This window comes from Manihot esculenta, chromosome 4 (assembly GCF_001659605.2).
Source record: "Manihot esculenta cultivar AM560-2 chromosome 4, M.esculenta_v8, whole genome shotgun sequence".
NCBI classification, from domain to species: Eukaryota; Viridiplantae; Streptophyta; class Magnoliopsida; order Malpighiales; family Euphorbiaceae; genus Manihot; species Manihot esculenta.
The window spans coordinates 3997670-4012390 of NC_035164.2; the positions used below are offsets into that span (position 1 = coordinate 3997670).

The 14721-nt window shown below is 29.2% G+C and overlaps 1 protein-coding gene across 1 annotated transcript; it reads left to right on the forward strand.

The window, feature by feature from the left end:
- Positions 1-6139: 6139 nt before the first annotated feature.
- On the forward strand, positions 6140-8411 carry LOC110613066 (actin-depolymerizing factor 2). The gene is made up of 3 exons (XM_021753990.2): positions 6140-6294; positions 7642-7907; positions 8008-8411. Exons 1-3 carry the CDS (start codon positions 6292-6294, stop codon positions 8159-8161), a joined length of 423 nt encoding a protein of 140 aa, XP_021609682.1. The 5' UTR covers positions 6140-6291; the 3' UTR covers positions 8162-8411.
- The last annotated feature ends 6310 nt before the right edge of the window (positions 8412-14721 follow it).

A 14721-nucleotide genomic window follows, 5' to 3' on the forward strand; every position in this document is an offset into this window, starting at 1 on the left:
ATGGATTGCATATAGAGCAATCCGCGTCATTTGTAAATTGACCAATAGGAAGCGAGAGAGGTTGCATTTCTGATTTCTCTTTGGAATATTTTTTAGTGCCGTTTTAAAATGATTTCATTTTCCCGCTAGAATTTTCAAGCGTGTTGGAAATTTTTGGGTTTTGGCAAAATTATTAAGATATAGTTTTAGATATAAATTCCATTTTCACAGTTTTAAATAAAATTAATATAGAATTTTAATTTAGCTTAAATTTTTTGAAAATAATAGAAAGCAAACCAAAACTTCTAAAATCATTTACAGGATCTCTTGTGCTTTGTTCCTTTAAAGGAGAGGAAGGAAAATAAATAAGAAAAAATATTTATTTTTTATTTTGATGTTTGGATAAGTAAAAGAATAAAATAAAAATAATATTTATTTTTATAAAAAATAATTTCACATTTTCAATATAAAATTTTTATTTTTTTATTATTTTCTCTCTAATTTGAAAGAAAATAAAATTTATTTTTTTCTCTTTTTTATTTTTCTCTCCTTTCTCAAATAATGTAAAGTGAAAATTCCCTCTTTTTTTCTACCATTTATTTTCCTCCCTCCCATTTAATCCATACCCAAACAAGGGATTAGGAAGAGTATATTGTACTTTAAGAGTTACTTAAGCATTGCAATTAGAACCATTAATAAGAATAATATTTTCTTAAATATAATAATTAGAAAATATTTAAAATAATTTGAATATAATTTAGTTATAAAAATACTAAAATTGTTTTTCTTAATTTCAACACAAACTCTAAGTGATTTTAAATCTACCATATAAATAGTCTAACGGTGTGTTAGAATTATTTGCAGACTATTAATTATAGATTCTATTGTTTCATAAAAAAATATTTTTCATTTTTTTAATATTTAAAATGTTTAAAAAATTTAGTTAATAGAAAATATTTTTTTAATTAAAAAATTATTTTAAAAAAAAACTTCTTTCTTTTGAAATGATAAAATTATTTTTTACATTTTAAAATTTTTATTAAAGTCTTTATATATAAATTTATTAATAATTTTTTAATTAAAATTAAATAATAAAAAATAAATTAACTCATTAAAAAATATTTAAAAAACCATTATTTATAAAAAAAAACATTTTTTAAATATAATTTATTTTCTGTAAATAAATAGAGGCGAAGTAATCATTCAAACTAAATGAGTTCCTACATCTATATTCAAACATAATTAATATTTTATCAAAAACCCTTTTGAGCCGTTAAATTAGTTAAAAGTAGTTTAAGCTATAGTCAAATAAAATGGTTCATTTTAAATCCTATAACATTTTATTTTATAATAGTCTAATAAGCAGTTAAAATTTTTAAAAATAATTCAAAAAATTCAAAATTTAATCCAGTAGTTTAAAAAAATCCATAACCTAATACTGTTAAGTATTTGTTAAAAAAAAATAATATTAAACCTCCGTTTATTTGTTATAAATAATTTGTATTTAAAAAATATTTTTTGTGAAAAATATTTTTCAATAAAATAATTTATTTTATAATATTTAATTTTAATTAAAAAATAAAATATATTAGTAAATTTATATGTAAAGGTTTTAATAATATGCTTAAATTATGAAAAATGACTTTTTGTTTTCAAAAAAAAATCATTTTTTTTTATCATATCTTAAATTTTCTTTGACTAGAAAAATATTTTTTATTTATTAAAATTTTTAGTGTCCTAAATATCAAAAAATGTGTATTTTTTATAAAACAAATAGAGCCACTTCTTTCCCTACATCTGTTATTAGTGAGATTCCTCTTATCCCATCCATGTTCGCTCCTTCCTCCACGCTACTGTCTATATCTCCTTCCTCGTCTCCTTCTATTATGATTTACTCATGAGAGACATTGGGCCCTTCAACATCAGACTCTATTCCAACTTTGGGTGAGGTCCTTTCCACTTCTTCTCCTTCCAAACAGGTAAGTACTCATAATCCTTCTCAACCTCCTATCACTATTCACTCATAATAATATTTTCAAACCAAAGAAACCTCTTGATTACATAGCTTTCTCGGTATCCACAGGTTCCCTTGTGACCCCTCATATATATACGCAAGCTATCAAATATGAAGAGTGGCGTGCTGTAATACGTGCCGAAATTGAGGCTCTTGCTCCCTATCAAACATAGTCTCTTTTTCTACCTTCTGGCTCACAAAATATTATTGGATCCAAATAGGTGTTTCGTGTGAAATAGAAATCTGATGGCAGTATTGAACGCTTCAAAGGATGACTGATTGCCAAGGGGTTTTTGCAAGGAAACGAAGAGATTACTGCAACAAAAAACTACGCAGTGAAAAATAAAAATCTCTATTTTCTTTTCAGGATCCGAGTGCTTCGTTTAATTGGAAATGAAGGATAAGAGACTAATCTTTTTTAGACTTGACAAAAAGAGACAGTTCTGGACTGATGGTGTTGCTTTCGAAATGAACACTCTTAATCATATCCACACGAACGTTTCCGTCTGGAGTGCTAGCTCTCTCAACGAATGGATAAACTCTGTGCTCCCTAATCCGCAATCCAGAAAAACGACCACTAAAAAAAACCTTTTTTTCCACAATTTAAAGAAGGTCTTTTATTTATTTTTCAATCTTTTCATTTTTCCACGCTTCTTTTCGTTTTTCCACGCTTCTTTTGGTAAAAGAGTTGGGTTCATAACCAACTATCACAATCTCGCAGATACTCAAATATTTATGTGATTCTTCAAAAGGAAAAAAAAATTCTTTATCTGTAACAATTACAGATAGATTGCAGATATTTTAAATATTATTATCTTATAATAATAAATAATTAATATTAATAATAATAACATTTTTATTATTATTATTAATTATATTAAAAGGCTTTTAGCCCATTAATATGACATAGCACATTAACGACGTTTTTTATCTGTAATAATTACAGATAGACTACAGATATTTTAAATATTATTATCTTATAATAATAAATAATTAATATTAATAATAATAATATTTTTATTATTATTATTAATTATATTAACAAGCTTTTAGCCCATTAATATGACATAACACATTAACGACATTTTTTTTGTGTACGACTCAATAGGCTCACATTAATTGGCAATAGGCACATTCCCACAAGGCTCATAAATCATAAACGGCCTCTAGCAAGACATTATAACTATCCAATTAATATGAGGATCGATAGTCCGATAAAGCCTAATAAATATAATATGTATTAATTCCTTTGTCACGATATATAGTTTGAACATAAGTCATAGTTAATGTCAAACTTATAATGTTCAAACTTATGATTTCTCGATCTCTAAATAGACTGATAAAATCAAATGATATTGATCACATTATCAATTTATTTGAGCACGGTCATGCATTTCTCAGTCTCACTTATCAAGGGGCCCAGAAGATATCTCTCTCAAAAAGAAGAACAATCTCAAGTCAAAGGATTAAAACATAACTATCTTGAAATTCACTTATGACAACAACTCATGTAGTGATCTCAATGTGAATCCATCCAATAATTTGTTATCTAATAAGTATCTATAATTATTAATTTATATCAACATACACATAATTATCTCATGATTATCAATCAATAATCATACTAATCATATTTTATTATTATCATCATAATAATAAGTAACCAAGGATGTTAATCATTATTATATAACATGCAAACAAATAATGATAATAAAATATCTTTTACTAATAAACAAAATAACATACAAAAAGATCCAAGATAACAGCTTAGGGCAAATACACTAACAGTTTTATCAATGCTCTGGTATTGATTTCACCTTTACTTTCAGTCCAGTGGTCAAACCAACCACTAGCTGCCTCATTCTCACTCTTGTAGCTTTTTATAAATGACATCTCTATCAACTTAATGTGAATAATGCTTTTCTTCAAGGAACTTTAGATTATGTGAATAATGCCTTTCTTCAAGGAACTTTAGATGAATATGTTTACATGCAGTAACCTCTTGGTTTTGTTGACCAACAATATCCCACCCATGTCTGCAAACTTTACAAGGCAATCTATAGTCTTCGCCGAGCTCCTTGGGCATGGTACAATGAATTCAGGAAGTTTATATGCTCGATCGGTTTTATTGGTTCCAAATCTGATGCATCTCTTTTCATAATGAATCAAGCTAACTATATTATCTTCCTCCTCTATGTGGATGATAATTATATTGACAAGTTCCTCCACTATTAAGATTCATGAAGTCAATGCTGCCCTTGCTGCCTGCTTTTGTCTCAAAGACATGCAACCTCTTACATATTTCCTTGGTATTGAATTTTATCACACTCCTACTAGTTTCCTTCTATCTCAACAAAAGTATATTGCTGATTTTCTTCACCAGTTCAACATGTTGGATGACAAAGGTGTTAAAACCCCACTTGTTGTTTCTCAATCTCTTAAACTTGATGATGGCATCGCCCCTTCCGACCTAAAGCAGTAGCACCTAGCAGTTGGTGCCCTTTAATACCTTTCCATCACTTGGGCAGATATATAATTTGTTGTTAATAAATCAGCTCCATTCATGCATCGTCCCACTCATACATACTGGCAAGCCTGTAAACGAGTTATGTGCTACCTCAAATACACAACCACCTTTGGTCTCCAACTTGCACCCAGAGCCCCCTTTGAACTTGTGGCCTTCTTTGATTCTGATTGGAGTGGTAATCCAGATGATATCTATTGGAGCTTATGTTTTATTCTTTGGGGGCTCTCCCATCAGCTGGTCCTCCAAAAAGCAAAGCACTGTTGCTCGCTCCTCAATTGAAGTCGAATGCAAGACTCTTGCCAACATTGCTGCTAAAACAAATTGGGTTGTTAATCTCCTTAAAGTGCTTCATCTCACTCTTACTACTGTTCCAACTATATGATAACTTAGGGGCCATATTTCTCTCCCAAAATCCGGTTTTTCATAGTCGTATGAAGTATCTAGCTCTTGATTATCACTTTGCCTGCAAACAAGTTCGTGACCATACACTTGTTGTTAAACATGTTCTGTCCTCTTTCCAACTTGCTGATTCTTTGACCAAGACAATACCTCCAACTACTTTCTTTTACCATCAGTCCAAGATAGGTGTTGTGGACTCACCCCTTATCTTGTGGGGGCATAATAAAGAAACCTGATATCATACTCTCTGCATATTTTTCTCCTCACTCTCAGTTTTGATCTCTGCCAATTAATAATTCTAATCAGTCTTGATTTCAGTCAATCAGTGATTATAATCAACAATTGTAATTTATATTATTTTCATGTATTCACTGTACGAACCTATATTTATAGCATTCTTCTGTAATGAAATAACATAACTTTTATAATTATACGATGATAAATTATAACAGGTTAGCAGATTATAAATTGACACATAAAATAAATAACAAAATGTATCATATATATTTCAAATAAATAATAAATGTGTCATGAATATTTCAAATTGAAGTAACCAAGTCGATGTATAACATAACACAATTATTAATATGTTATAAGTAGATTGACACAACTTTAATATGAATACAAATTAATCCAATGATAACTCTCTTTTTTTTTTTCTGTATTTATAGGTTGTCTTAAATTCTTGCTCTACTCATCCTTTGTTATCTTTTTTTTTTTGTTTTTTTTTCTCATTATTAACTCTTCACTTAATTCATTCAAACGGAGTGTTAGAATTTACGGAGTGGAGCGATAAAAGATATTTCCTCATTTTTATTGAAAATTCAAACATGTAAAAATATATTTTTTTCGTTTTATATTTTTTATTTACTTTACATATTTACATATATTAAAAATTATTTTTTATTAAATTTTTAATTATATTCATCTTACGTATTAAATTTTTATTAAATATTTAGAGATATTTTAAATATTTATCTAAAAAACTAATATTTAGTGAGATGTTATTTTAAAAGTAAAATAAATTAAATAGAGTTTTTTTTAAATGAGAAATTAAATTTATAATATATAAATTGATTATTATAATTTTATTTAATTTTATCGTATTTTTTTAAAAAAATTAAAATATTTTTTAATATTTAATAAAATTTAATATTTTTAAATAATATAATTAAAAATAATAAAAAATTATTAAAAAAAAAATTCACGCCTCTCCGTTATGCAAGCTTCCCTTAAAAGAACAGACTTGAAACACTTTACTACTCTCCCCCCCCCTCTCTCTCTCTCTCTCTCTCCATCAGTCCAGATACATTCCTCAAATTTCAATTTCTCTTTACTATTTTTATCTCATACGTCCGAGATTCCTTCAACCATGGTCAGGCTCCTTTCTTTTTTAGTACCCTAATTTAATGTTCTGAAGTTGCATTTTAATGTCTTTTGATCTTTGATTTGTAATTGCCAGTGGTTACAGTTTCATTTTATTCAATATCGATCCGATTTGCTGTTAATGTGGTTGCAGATCTTTCAATCTGATGTTGATTGAGCTATTTTACATGAAAAATGGCTTTATCTTTGGGTTTTTGCTTGGCTGTTTGGCGGATCTTTTTTGTTTTGATTCTGAATGCAGTGGTATAATTGAAAAAATTGAAAAAACAAAAATGTAGGTTTATTTATGGAGTATCCTTAAATTGTACATTTGTCATGTTTGGAGAAAAAGGGGTTTATGGCGATAGTTTATGCACATAGATATAATATCCAATTTGCTGGAATTATTTTTGGAAATACATATGGTTTGGTACCATTTCATCTTGTGGCCGATGGTTTTTAACTTATGATATGTAATGTTAATTTGATTAAACTTTGAAAAGTTGCAAGAATTTTTATGGTGATTGTTGATTGATTTTACAATCAAATGATAGGTGAGCATTGTTGTTGTTAGTTAATATTTTTCACTCAGTTTTATGTGAAGATATTTGGTATTCCTTTTTCAGTGTTAAATCTAGTTGATTACTGTTTGATTTTACACATCTAATGGCCAGTGGGTGTTATTAATTTCAGCTCATATTTTGACTTAGTTTGAATAGAAAAATCTTTGCTCTTTCCCTTGAAGCTGGATTTGTTTTTGGCTTAGTATTATTAAATAGTGGGTTCTGTCACCATAATCCTTTGAATCTGCAATATTTTTCTCTTTTATATTGTTTGATTTGATACTACCTTTCAAATGTTATTTGTGAAAATGGAAATTTTAAGCATTCAGCTTTGCTATGGACTCAATGGCTGAATTAGTTTGCACCTGGAAGTTTTCCATGATTTTGAAAATCCATGTTGCAAGGTCTTTGGTTCAATTTTATAGAAATAGAATGTAATGGTGTTCAGTCAGTTAGTGTATTTGTGTGCATATAGGATTTCTATGAGATGTTTAGATATATAGTCGAACATAAAACCCCTATTGTATTGCTAATAGAAAGATGTGGATTAGGAGTTAGTACTGGGGGCCAGTGCATTTCAAACATATTTGATTGCTGTTTTACAAATGATAACTCCATGATACAGTTCATGGTACTAGCATGTCATCATGTAGAACCACATTGTGTAATTTGAATCCATCCCCTTAAAGAATCATGATGTTGTATCAGGGCATGGATTTTAGCAAATAACAGTATAGAGACCTTCAGGCAATGTATAAAATCTCACTTGCTGTCAATTTTCTTTCTATGTGCAGGCCAATGCAGCTTCTGGAATGGCTGTGCATGATGATTGCAAGCTAAAGTTTTTGGAGCTGAAGGCAAAACGAACTTACCGCTCCATAGTTTTCAAGATTGAGGAGAAGCAAAAGCAAGTTATTGTGGAAAAGCTTGGTGACCCGACCCAAAGCTATGAAGATTTTAGTGCAAGCCTACCAGCTGATGAATGCCGATATGCTGTTTATGATTTTGACTTTGTGACCGAAGAAAATTGCCAAAAGAGCAGAATTTTCTTCATAGCGTGGTAATAACATATGCTAAATAGTCTGACTGCAAGCATGCTTACGTTCGTTTTTATGCCATTCCCTAACTATTGGTGTTTCTGTCAATTATTGTCTGCAAAGGTCTCCTGACACTTCAAGGGTGAGAAGTAAGATGATCTATGCAAGTTCTAAGGATCGGTTCAAGAGAGAACTAGATGGTATTCAGGTAGAGTTGCAGGCAACTGATCCAACAGAAATGGGCCTTGATGTCATTAAGAGCCGTGCCACTAAATAGAAATGTCCCATTTTCGCAGTCTTAAACGAAATGTTCATAGTTCATGGATGGTGAACCTGACTGAATTATGTTACTGGTTTGTTGTTTGAGTTTCACCTCATAGTCTTCTGTAATGGTTTCGATTATACTTTTATGATCTGCTGTGCACCGAACTTATATGCAGTGTGTTTCGTTATGGTCATGTTTACAATATATGATGTAGAGCGAACTTGTTGGCTTATATGGAAGGTAGAGCGATTTGAGGTTTGTATTTGCAAGATTGAAAATTGGTAATTTTCATCCAAAGTCATGTATTTAACTCCACAAACTCTAATTTACTTTCATTAAATTTCCTTTTACCTTCCGTTAATATAAATAAAAAAATATATTTCTCTTTTTTTATCATTTATTTTTTTTTATGTTTATTCTCTTTCTTTTCAAGTAATTTTTATTTAAAATTACTCAACTTTTATTATATTTTTAATTTGATCACTCAATTTTAATTTATTTCTTAAAATTTCTCAAATTTTAATTTTTTTATATTAAATCCCTTTTTACCTATTAAATCTAGGTTAACATAAATAAAAAATATATTTTTCTCTCTTTCTTGTTATCCATTTTCTAGTTTTATTTTATATTTACTCTCTTTCATTTTATTTCTTTTTTTAATGTATTTACTTGCGAAATTGACTGATTATTAATTATTTTATTTTAATAATTTAATTAATATTTTATTTTTGAATCACATTAAAAAAATTTATTAATGATAAAAATATTAATTAAATCAATTCTATATATTTCTTTGATTTTATTAAAAGAGAAAGTTTCTAAGGCATTTAATGCTAGATTTCAAGGCAGGTATATGTCAAGAGTGTTATTTCTGCTTCATAGAAAGTTTCCAAGGCATTTTCAGCCCAAGCCAAAGAGCTCGTAAGGATTAGAAAAACGTCCAAAAGCTCGCAAAGACATTTGATGCCAGAAAACATGCCAGGGCTGGAAAATGATCGAAAGTTCGTTAAGGCTAGAAAAGCCAAAGAGCTCATAAGGGCTAGAAAAACGCCCAAAAGTTTACAAAGGTATTTGATGCTAGAAAGCACGCTAGGGCTGAAAAATGTTAGGATGTTCATCAAGACTAGAAAAAGCTAAGAAGCTCATAAGGGTTAGAAAAATGCCTAGAAGCTCGCAAAGGCATTTGATGCCAGAAAAGCTCATAAAGGCTAGAACATGCCAGAAATTCGTCAAGGCTAGAAAAAGCCAAGGAGTTCATAAGGGCTAGAAAAACACCTGGAAGCTCGCAAAGGCATTTGATGCTAGAAAGCTCATAAGGACTAGAAAATACTGGAAGTTCGTCAAGGCTAGAAAAAGCCAAGGAGCTCATAAGGGCTAGAAAAACGTCCAGAAGCTTGCAAAAGCATTTGATGCTAGAAAGCTTACCAGGGTTAGAAAATGCCCAAAATTTCGTCAAGGCTAGAAAAGCCAAGGAGCTCATAAGGGCTAAAAAAACGCCAGAAAGCTCGCAAAGGCATTTGATGCCAGAAAACACGCCAGGGCTGGAAAATACTCGAAAATTCATCAAGGCTAGAAAAAGTCAAGGAGCTCACAAGGGCTAGAAAAATGCTCGGAAACTCGCAAAGGCATTTGATGCTAGAAAGCTCATAAGGGCTGAAAAATGTCAGGAAGTTCGTCAAGACTAGAAAAAACCAAGGAGCTCATAAGGGCTAGAAAAATACATGGAAGCCTGTAAAGGCATTTGATGCCAAAAAGCTCACTAGGGCTAGAGAATGTTTAGAATCTCGTCAAGGCTAGAAAAGCCAAGGAGCTCATAAGGGCTAAAAAAACGCCAGAAAGCTCGCAAAGGCATTTGATGCCAGAAAACACGCCACGGCTGGAAAATACTCGAAAATTCATCAAGGCTAGAAAAAGTCAAGGAGCTCACAAGGGCTAGAAAAATGCTCGGAAACTCGCATAGGCATTTGATGCTAGAAAGCTCATAAGGGCTGAAAAATGTCAGGAAGTTCGTCAAGACTAGAAAAAACCAAGGAGCTCATAAGGGCTAGAAAAATTCATGGAAGCCTGTAAAGGCATTTGATGCCAAAAAGCTCACTAGGGCTAGAGAATGTTTAGAATCTCGTCAAGGCTAAAAAAAGCCAAGGAGCTCATAAGGGCTAAAAAAACGCCAGAAAGCTCGCAAAGGCATTTGATGCCAGAAAACACGCCAGGGCTGGAAAATACTCGAAAATTCGTCAAGGCTAGAAAAAGTCAAGGAGCTTACAAGGGCTAGAAAAATGCTCGGAAACTCGCAAAGACATTTGATACTAGAAAGCTCGTAAAGGCTGAAAAATATCGGGAAGTTCGTCAAGGCTAGAAAAAACCAAGGAGCTCATAAGGGTTAGAAAAATGCATGGAAGCCTGTAAAGGCATTTGATGCCAAAAAGCTCACTAGGGCTAGAGAATGTCTAGAATCTCGTCAAGGCTAGAAAAAGCCAAGGAGCTCATAAGGGCTAAAAAATATCTGGAAGCTCGCAAAGGCATTTGATGCCAGAAGGCTCTTGGAATCTCGAGAAAGCCCAAAAGCATGCCAGGGCTGAAAAATGCCCGGAATCTTGTCAATGTATTATTATATCACTCAGATCAATTTTTGCCCAGACAATATCTTAAACCTGATTGATCTGCAGGGTAAGCAAGGAAAAAGCAAGGGTATTATGCACCTAGCTCGGATAAATAAGCCAAATGACTCAGATCATGAAAACAACTGTCACTTCCGAATCTAAAAAATTAAAGACTAGCGGGGAACCTCTGATGCTACATGAGATTCGCCCAAAGTAAGTAATGAGTTATTACCATAAGATTAGGCCATGTGGCAAGGATCTGATAAACCAATACGTGGTTTCACCCATAGAAAGGAAGGTCCAGAAGACTATGGAACCCAAATTATAAAGAGAAAAGGAGACCCGAGCGCTTCAGGACAGGTCAACTTCAGGTTGGACAAGATTTGCCCTTATAACTTTAGGGCGAGACTCCATAAGGAAGTTACCGCTAACAACTACAATCTAGCAAATCCCCTTCACACCTTCGATCATGAGATTCCTGACCAATTAGCTGATGAAAATCCTTTACCGATGAGTCGTCCACATCATTATCGGATTATTAGGAAATACTATATTTATACTCACATTCTTACATTATAAAAGGGGAACGATCATAGTGACAAATATATGGTATTCTGGAACACTACTCAAGTTCTAAGCAGTTTATTGCATTTTCTCCATTTTTCAGTATACTGACTTAAATGTCAAAATGACTGTCGTGGGCATCCACCATCACCTTACATTCTCTTCTTTGCAAATTTAGCCGATTACAGCACAATTTCATTTCAATCACGTCATCAATTTAATTTCAGCAACAACAATTATATTCTCTCTTGACACTTGTATATATCAGCTAGAAATGTTATAAAACACTAATAGAAATAATTACAAATTACGATATAATGTAATATATTTATATTTAAAGTTATTAAATTAAGTTGTATTGAAAGATAAAATAGCATTGATATGTATACTCATCCTGCATAAAGATGTATTTACTTTCCTTTTTAATTTATTTTAATTTATAGGCTATTTTATTTGCTGAGATAATTTATTTATATAAATTTCTACAAATTCCTATTTGATATGCATGGAATATATAAAAATAATTTAATAATAATTAATATAAAAAAATATTTAAAAAGATAATATAAAATTTATTGATCTATCTGTATAACAAAATAATTATATAGCACTGGAGAGAAAGGTTCAACTCCTCTAATCTCTTATCTCCTTATATATATAAAAAATAAATTATAATATATAAACATATAGTGTAATTATATAAAATTATATAATTTTCTTAAAATTATAAAATAATATATATTTAATTTTTAAGTTTGATATTCCTTTCCTTTATAACTTTAACTTTTAGCCTGATACTATGAAATAATTCGTTTGTTTGAAATCTATTTAAATATAATAGAATTCAATTAAAATTTTTTATATTGAATAAATTAATAATAAAATTTTAAATTGATTTAATTTATTCATCATTCTTATTATTTTTAAATTAAATATAAATATTTATCCATATAAATAACAATTATTTTTGTCACATTCATTAAAAAAATATTGTTAATATTTCTGTAACATTTAAAATCTGAATTTTACATATTTTTTACTATTAAAAATATAAAAATTATTTTTTTAAATTAAAAAGTAATTATAATAAATTTTTAATATTAATTATAAATGTATTAAGTATTAATAGTGACTATTAAATTAAAATAATTTTTGTAAAGAGCAATTATTAATTAAATATTAGAAATAAATTTAAAATTAAAACAAATAAAAAAATAATGGATAAAAGAAAAAACCAAATAAAAAATTTTCAAAGGCTAATTAAGTAATTTTGATGTAAATAATCTTATGTGAAATAATTTCTTGCAAAATTCTAACAATTTTAACAAGATTTATTTTTAATTCAAAATCAACTCGCACAAGGGTTCTTAGAGTTTGTGGATCAGTTATCCTCTGATTGGGCTCTTTGTGATTGCATGTGATATGTTATATGATATTTTTGTTGCTTGGAGCCAGCAGTCATCCGAAATATATTTATCCATTGAAACTTAAAGTTTACTTTAAAGTTTAGTCTTTCGAGTTGGCAGCGCTAGGATTTATTGTTAATGGACTTGGGCTCTGTATTATCTGGAATTAGCATCTTTTGCATATTGATTTATGGTTTATTTGACATTTATATTCAATTTTTTTTAAAACAATATTTTCGTAAAATTATTATTTAGAAAATATTAAAAAATAATTTAAAATTATTCTAATATAATTTAAAATTATTTTAATATAATTTAATCATAAAAATACCAAAATAATAAAATAGTTTTTCCCAAATTATATTTTCAACAACATTTAAAATAGTGCATTACAAAAAAAAAAGAACATTTTGATCTCAAATTTAATGCCAAATACCCTTTAGCAAGCTTATAATTTGGCCCTCTGCCTCCCATATAATGAATGGGCTTCATGCTATTTAATCAAATATCTTTATTTTTATAAAAAAATAATAAAAAAACAAAAATAATAAAATAAAGTTAATTTTTTTGCTAAAGGCAGGGGAATAGAGGATTATTAAACAAAAATAATAATTTAACTAAAATTAAATTTAATGAATATATAATTATAGTTTATTTTTTTTAATTAGACTAATAAAAAAAATAATTTTCTAATTTCTTTTTAAACGAGGGTGGCAGTATATAAAAATAAACTCATATTTAAGTTCCTACTCGGCCTCTACCCACTCTCTTTTTAAGTCCATCAATATGACCGTTGTATAGCAGAAGAGTAAATTAGCGTTTTGGCATTCAATTTAGGGTCTATTTAGTATTACTTTTAGATTTGTTGTTGAAAAAAAAAGCTTTTTAAAAAATACTATTTAGAAAATATTAAAAAATAATTTAAGATTATTTTTGATATAAATTAATACTTTTCTTATTTCATAATTTTTATTTATCTTTTATTTTTAATTATCTCAAAATTATTATTTATTTTTTTAAACTATAATAACACGAGAATTAACTATTATAACTCTATTTTATTTTTAAAAAAATCTCTGAAAATATCTATTAACATTTAATAAAATTTAATATAGGTAAAATATTATAATTAAAAAGTTAATAAAAAATTATATCTTTCACTATGATATATATGAAAAATAAAAGGAATAAAAATTAGATAGATTGTAGAAGAATAATATTTTGTTGTTGTATTTCACGATAGATATTACAATATATTTATACATGAGAGGCGGTATCTAAATAAAAAAGAAAATCAAACCTATAATTGTACAATTTCTAAGGTTAAGCAACTGATCTATCTATTAATATTTACTTCATATATTAACGTATTTACTTTTTATAGCCTATAACACTCCCTCTCAAGTTGGAGTATAAATGTTAATCATACCCAACTTGTTATATATATAATCAATTTCAGCCATAAGGACAACCAACCCAAAACAATCAAAATAAATAAAAGATCAGAAGAATAGAATCCATGAACAGTACTTGTGATCAGTAACCGGTGAACAGTACCCGATGAACTGTGCCCGATGAACAGTGCTCCCGATGTCTCTAAATGTTACCCTTTATGGGTAACCCGATAAACAGAGTCCTAAATCTCCAAATGTTACCCTTTATGAGTAACCCAAAATGAACATAGTCCTAAATCTTCAAATATTATCTTTTATGGGTAATCCAAATAAACAGAGCCTTAGGTCTCCAATTGTTACCTTTATGATAACTCCCAAATAAACAGAATACTAAGTCTCCAAATGTTACCTTTATGGGTAACCCAAAATGAACAGAGTCTTAAATCTCCAAATGTTACCCTTTACGGGTAATCCAAATGAACAGACCTTTAAGTCTCCAAAAGTTACCTTTATGGGTAACCCAAAATGAAAAGAACTCTGAATCTTCAAATGTTACCCTTTATGGGTAACCCAAATAAACAGAGTCCTAAATGTTACCTTTTATGGAT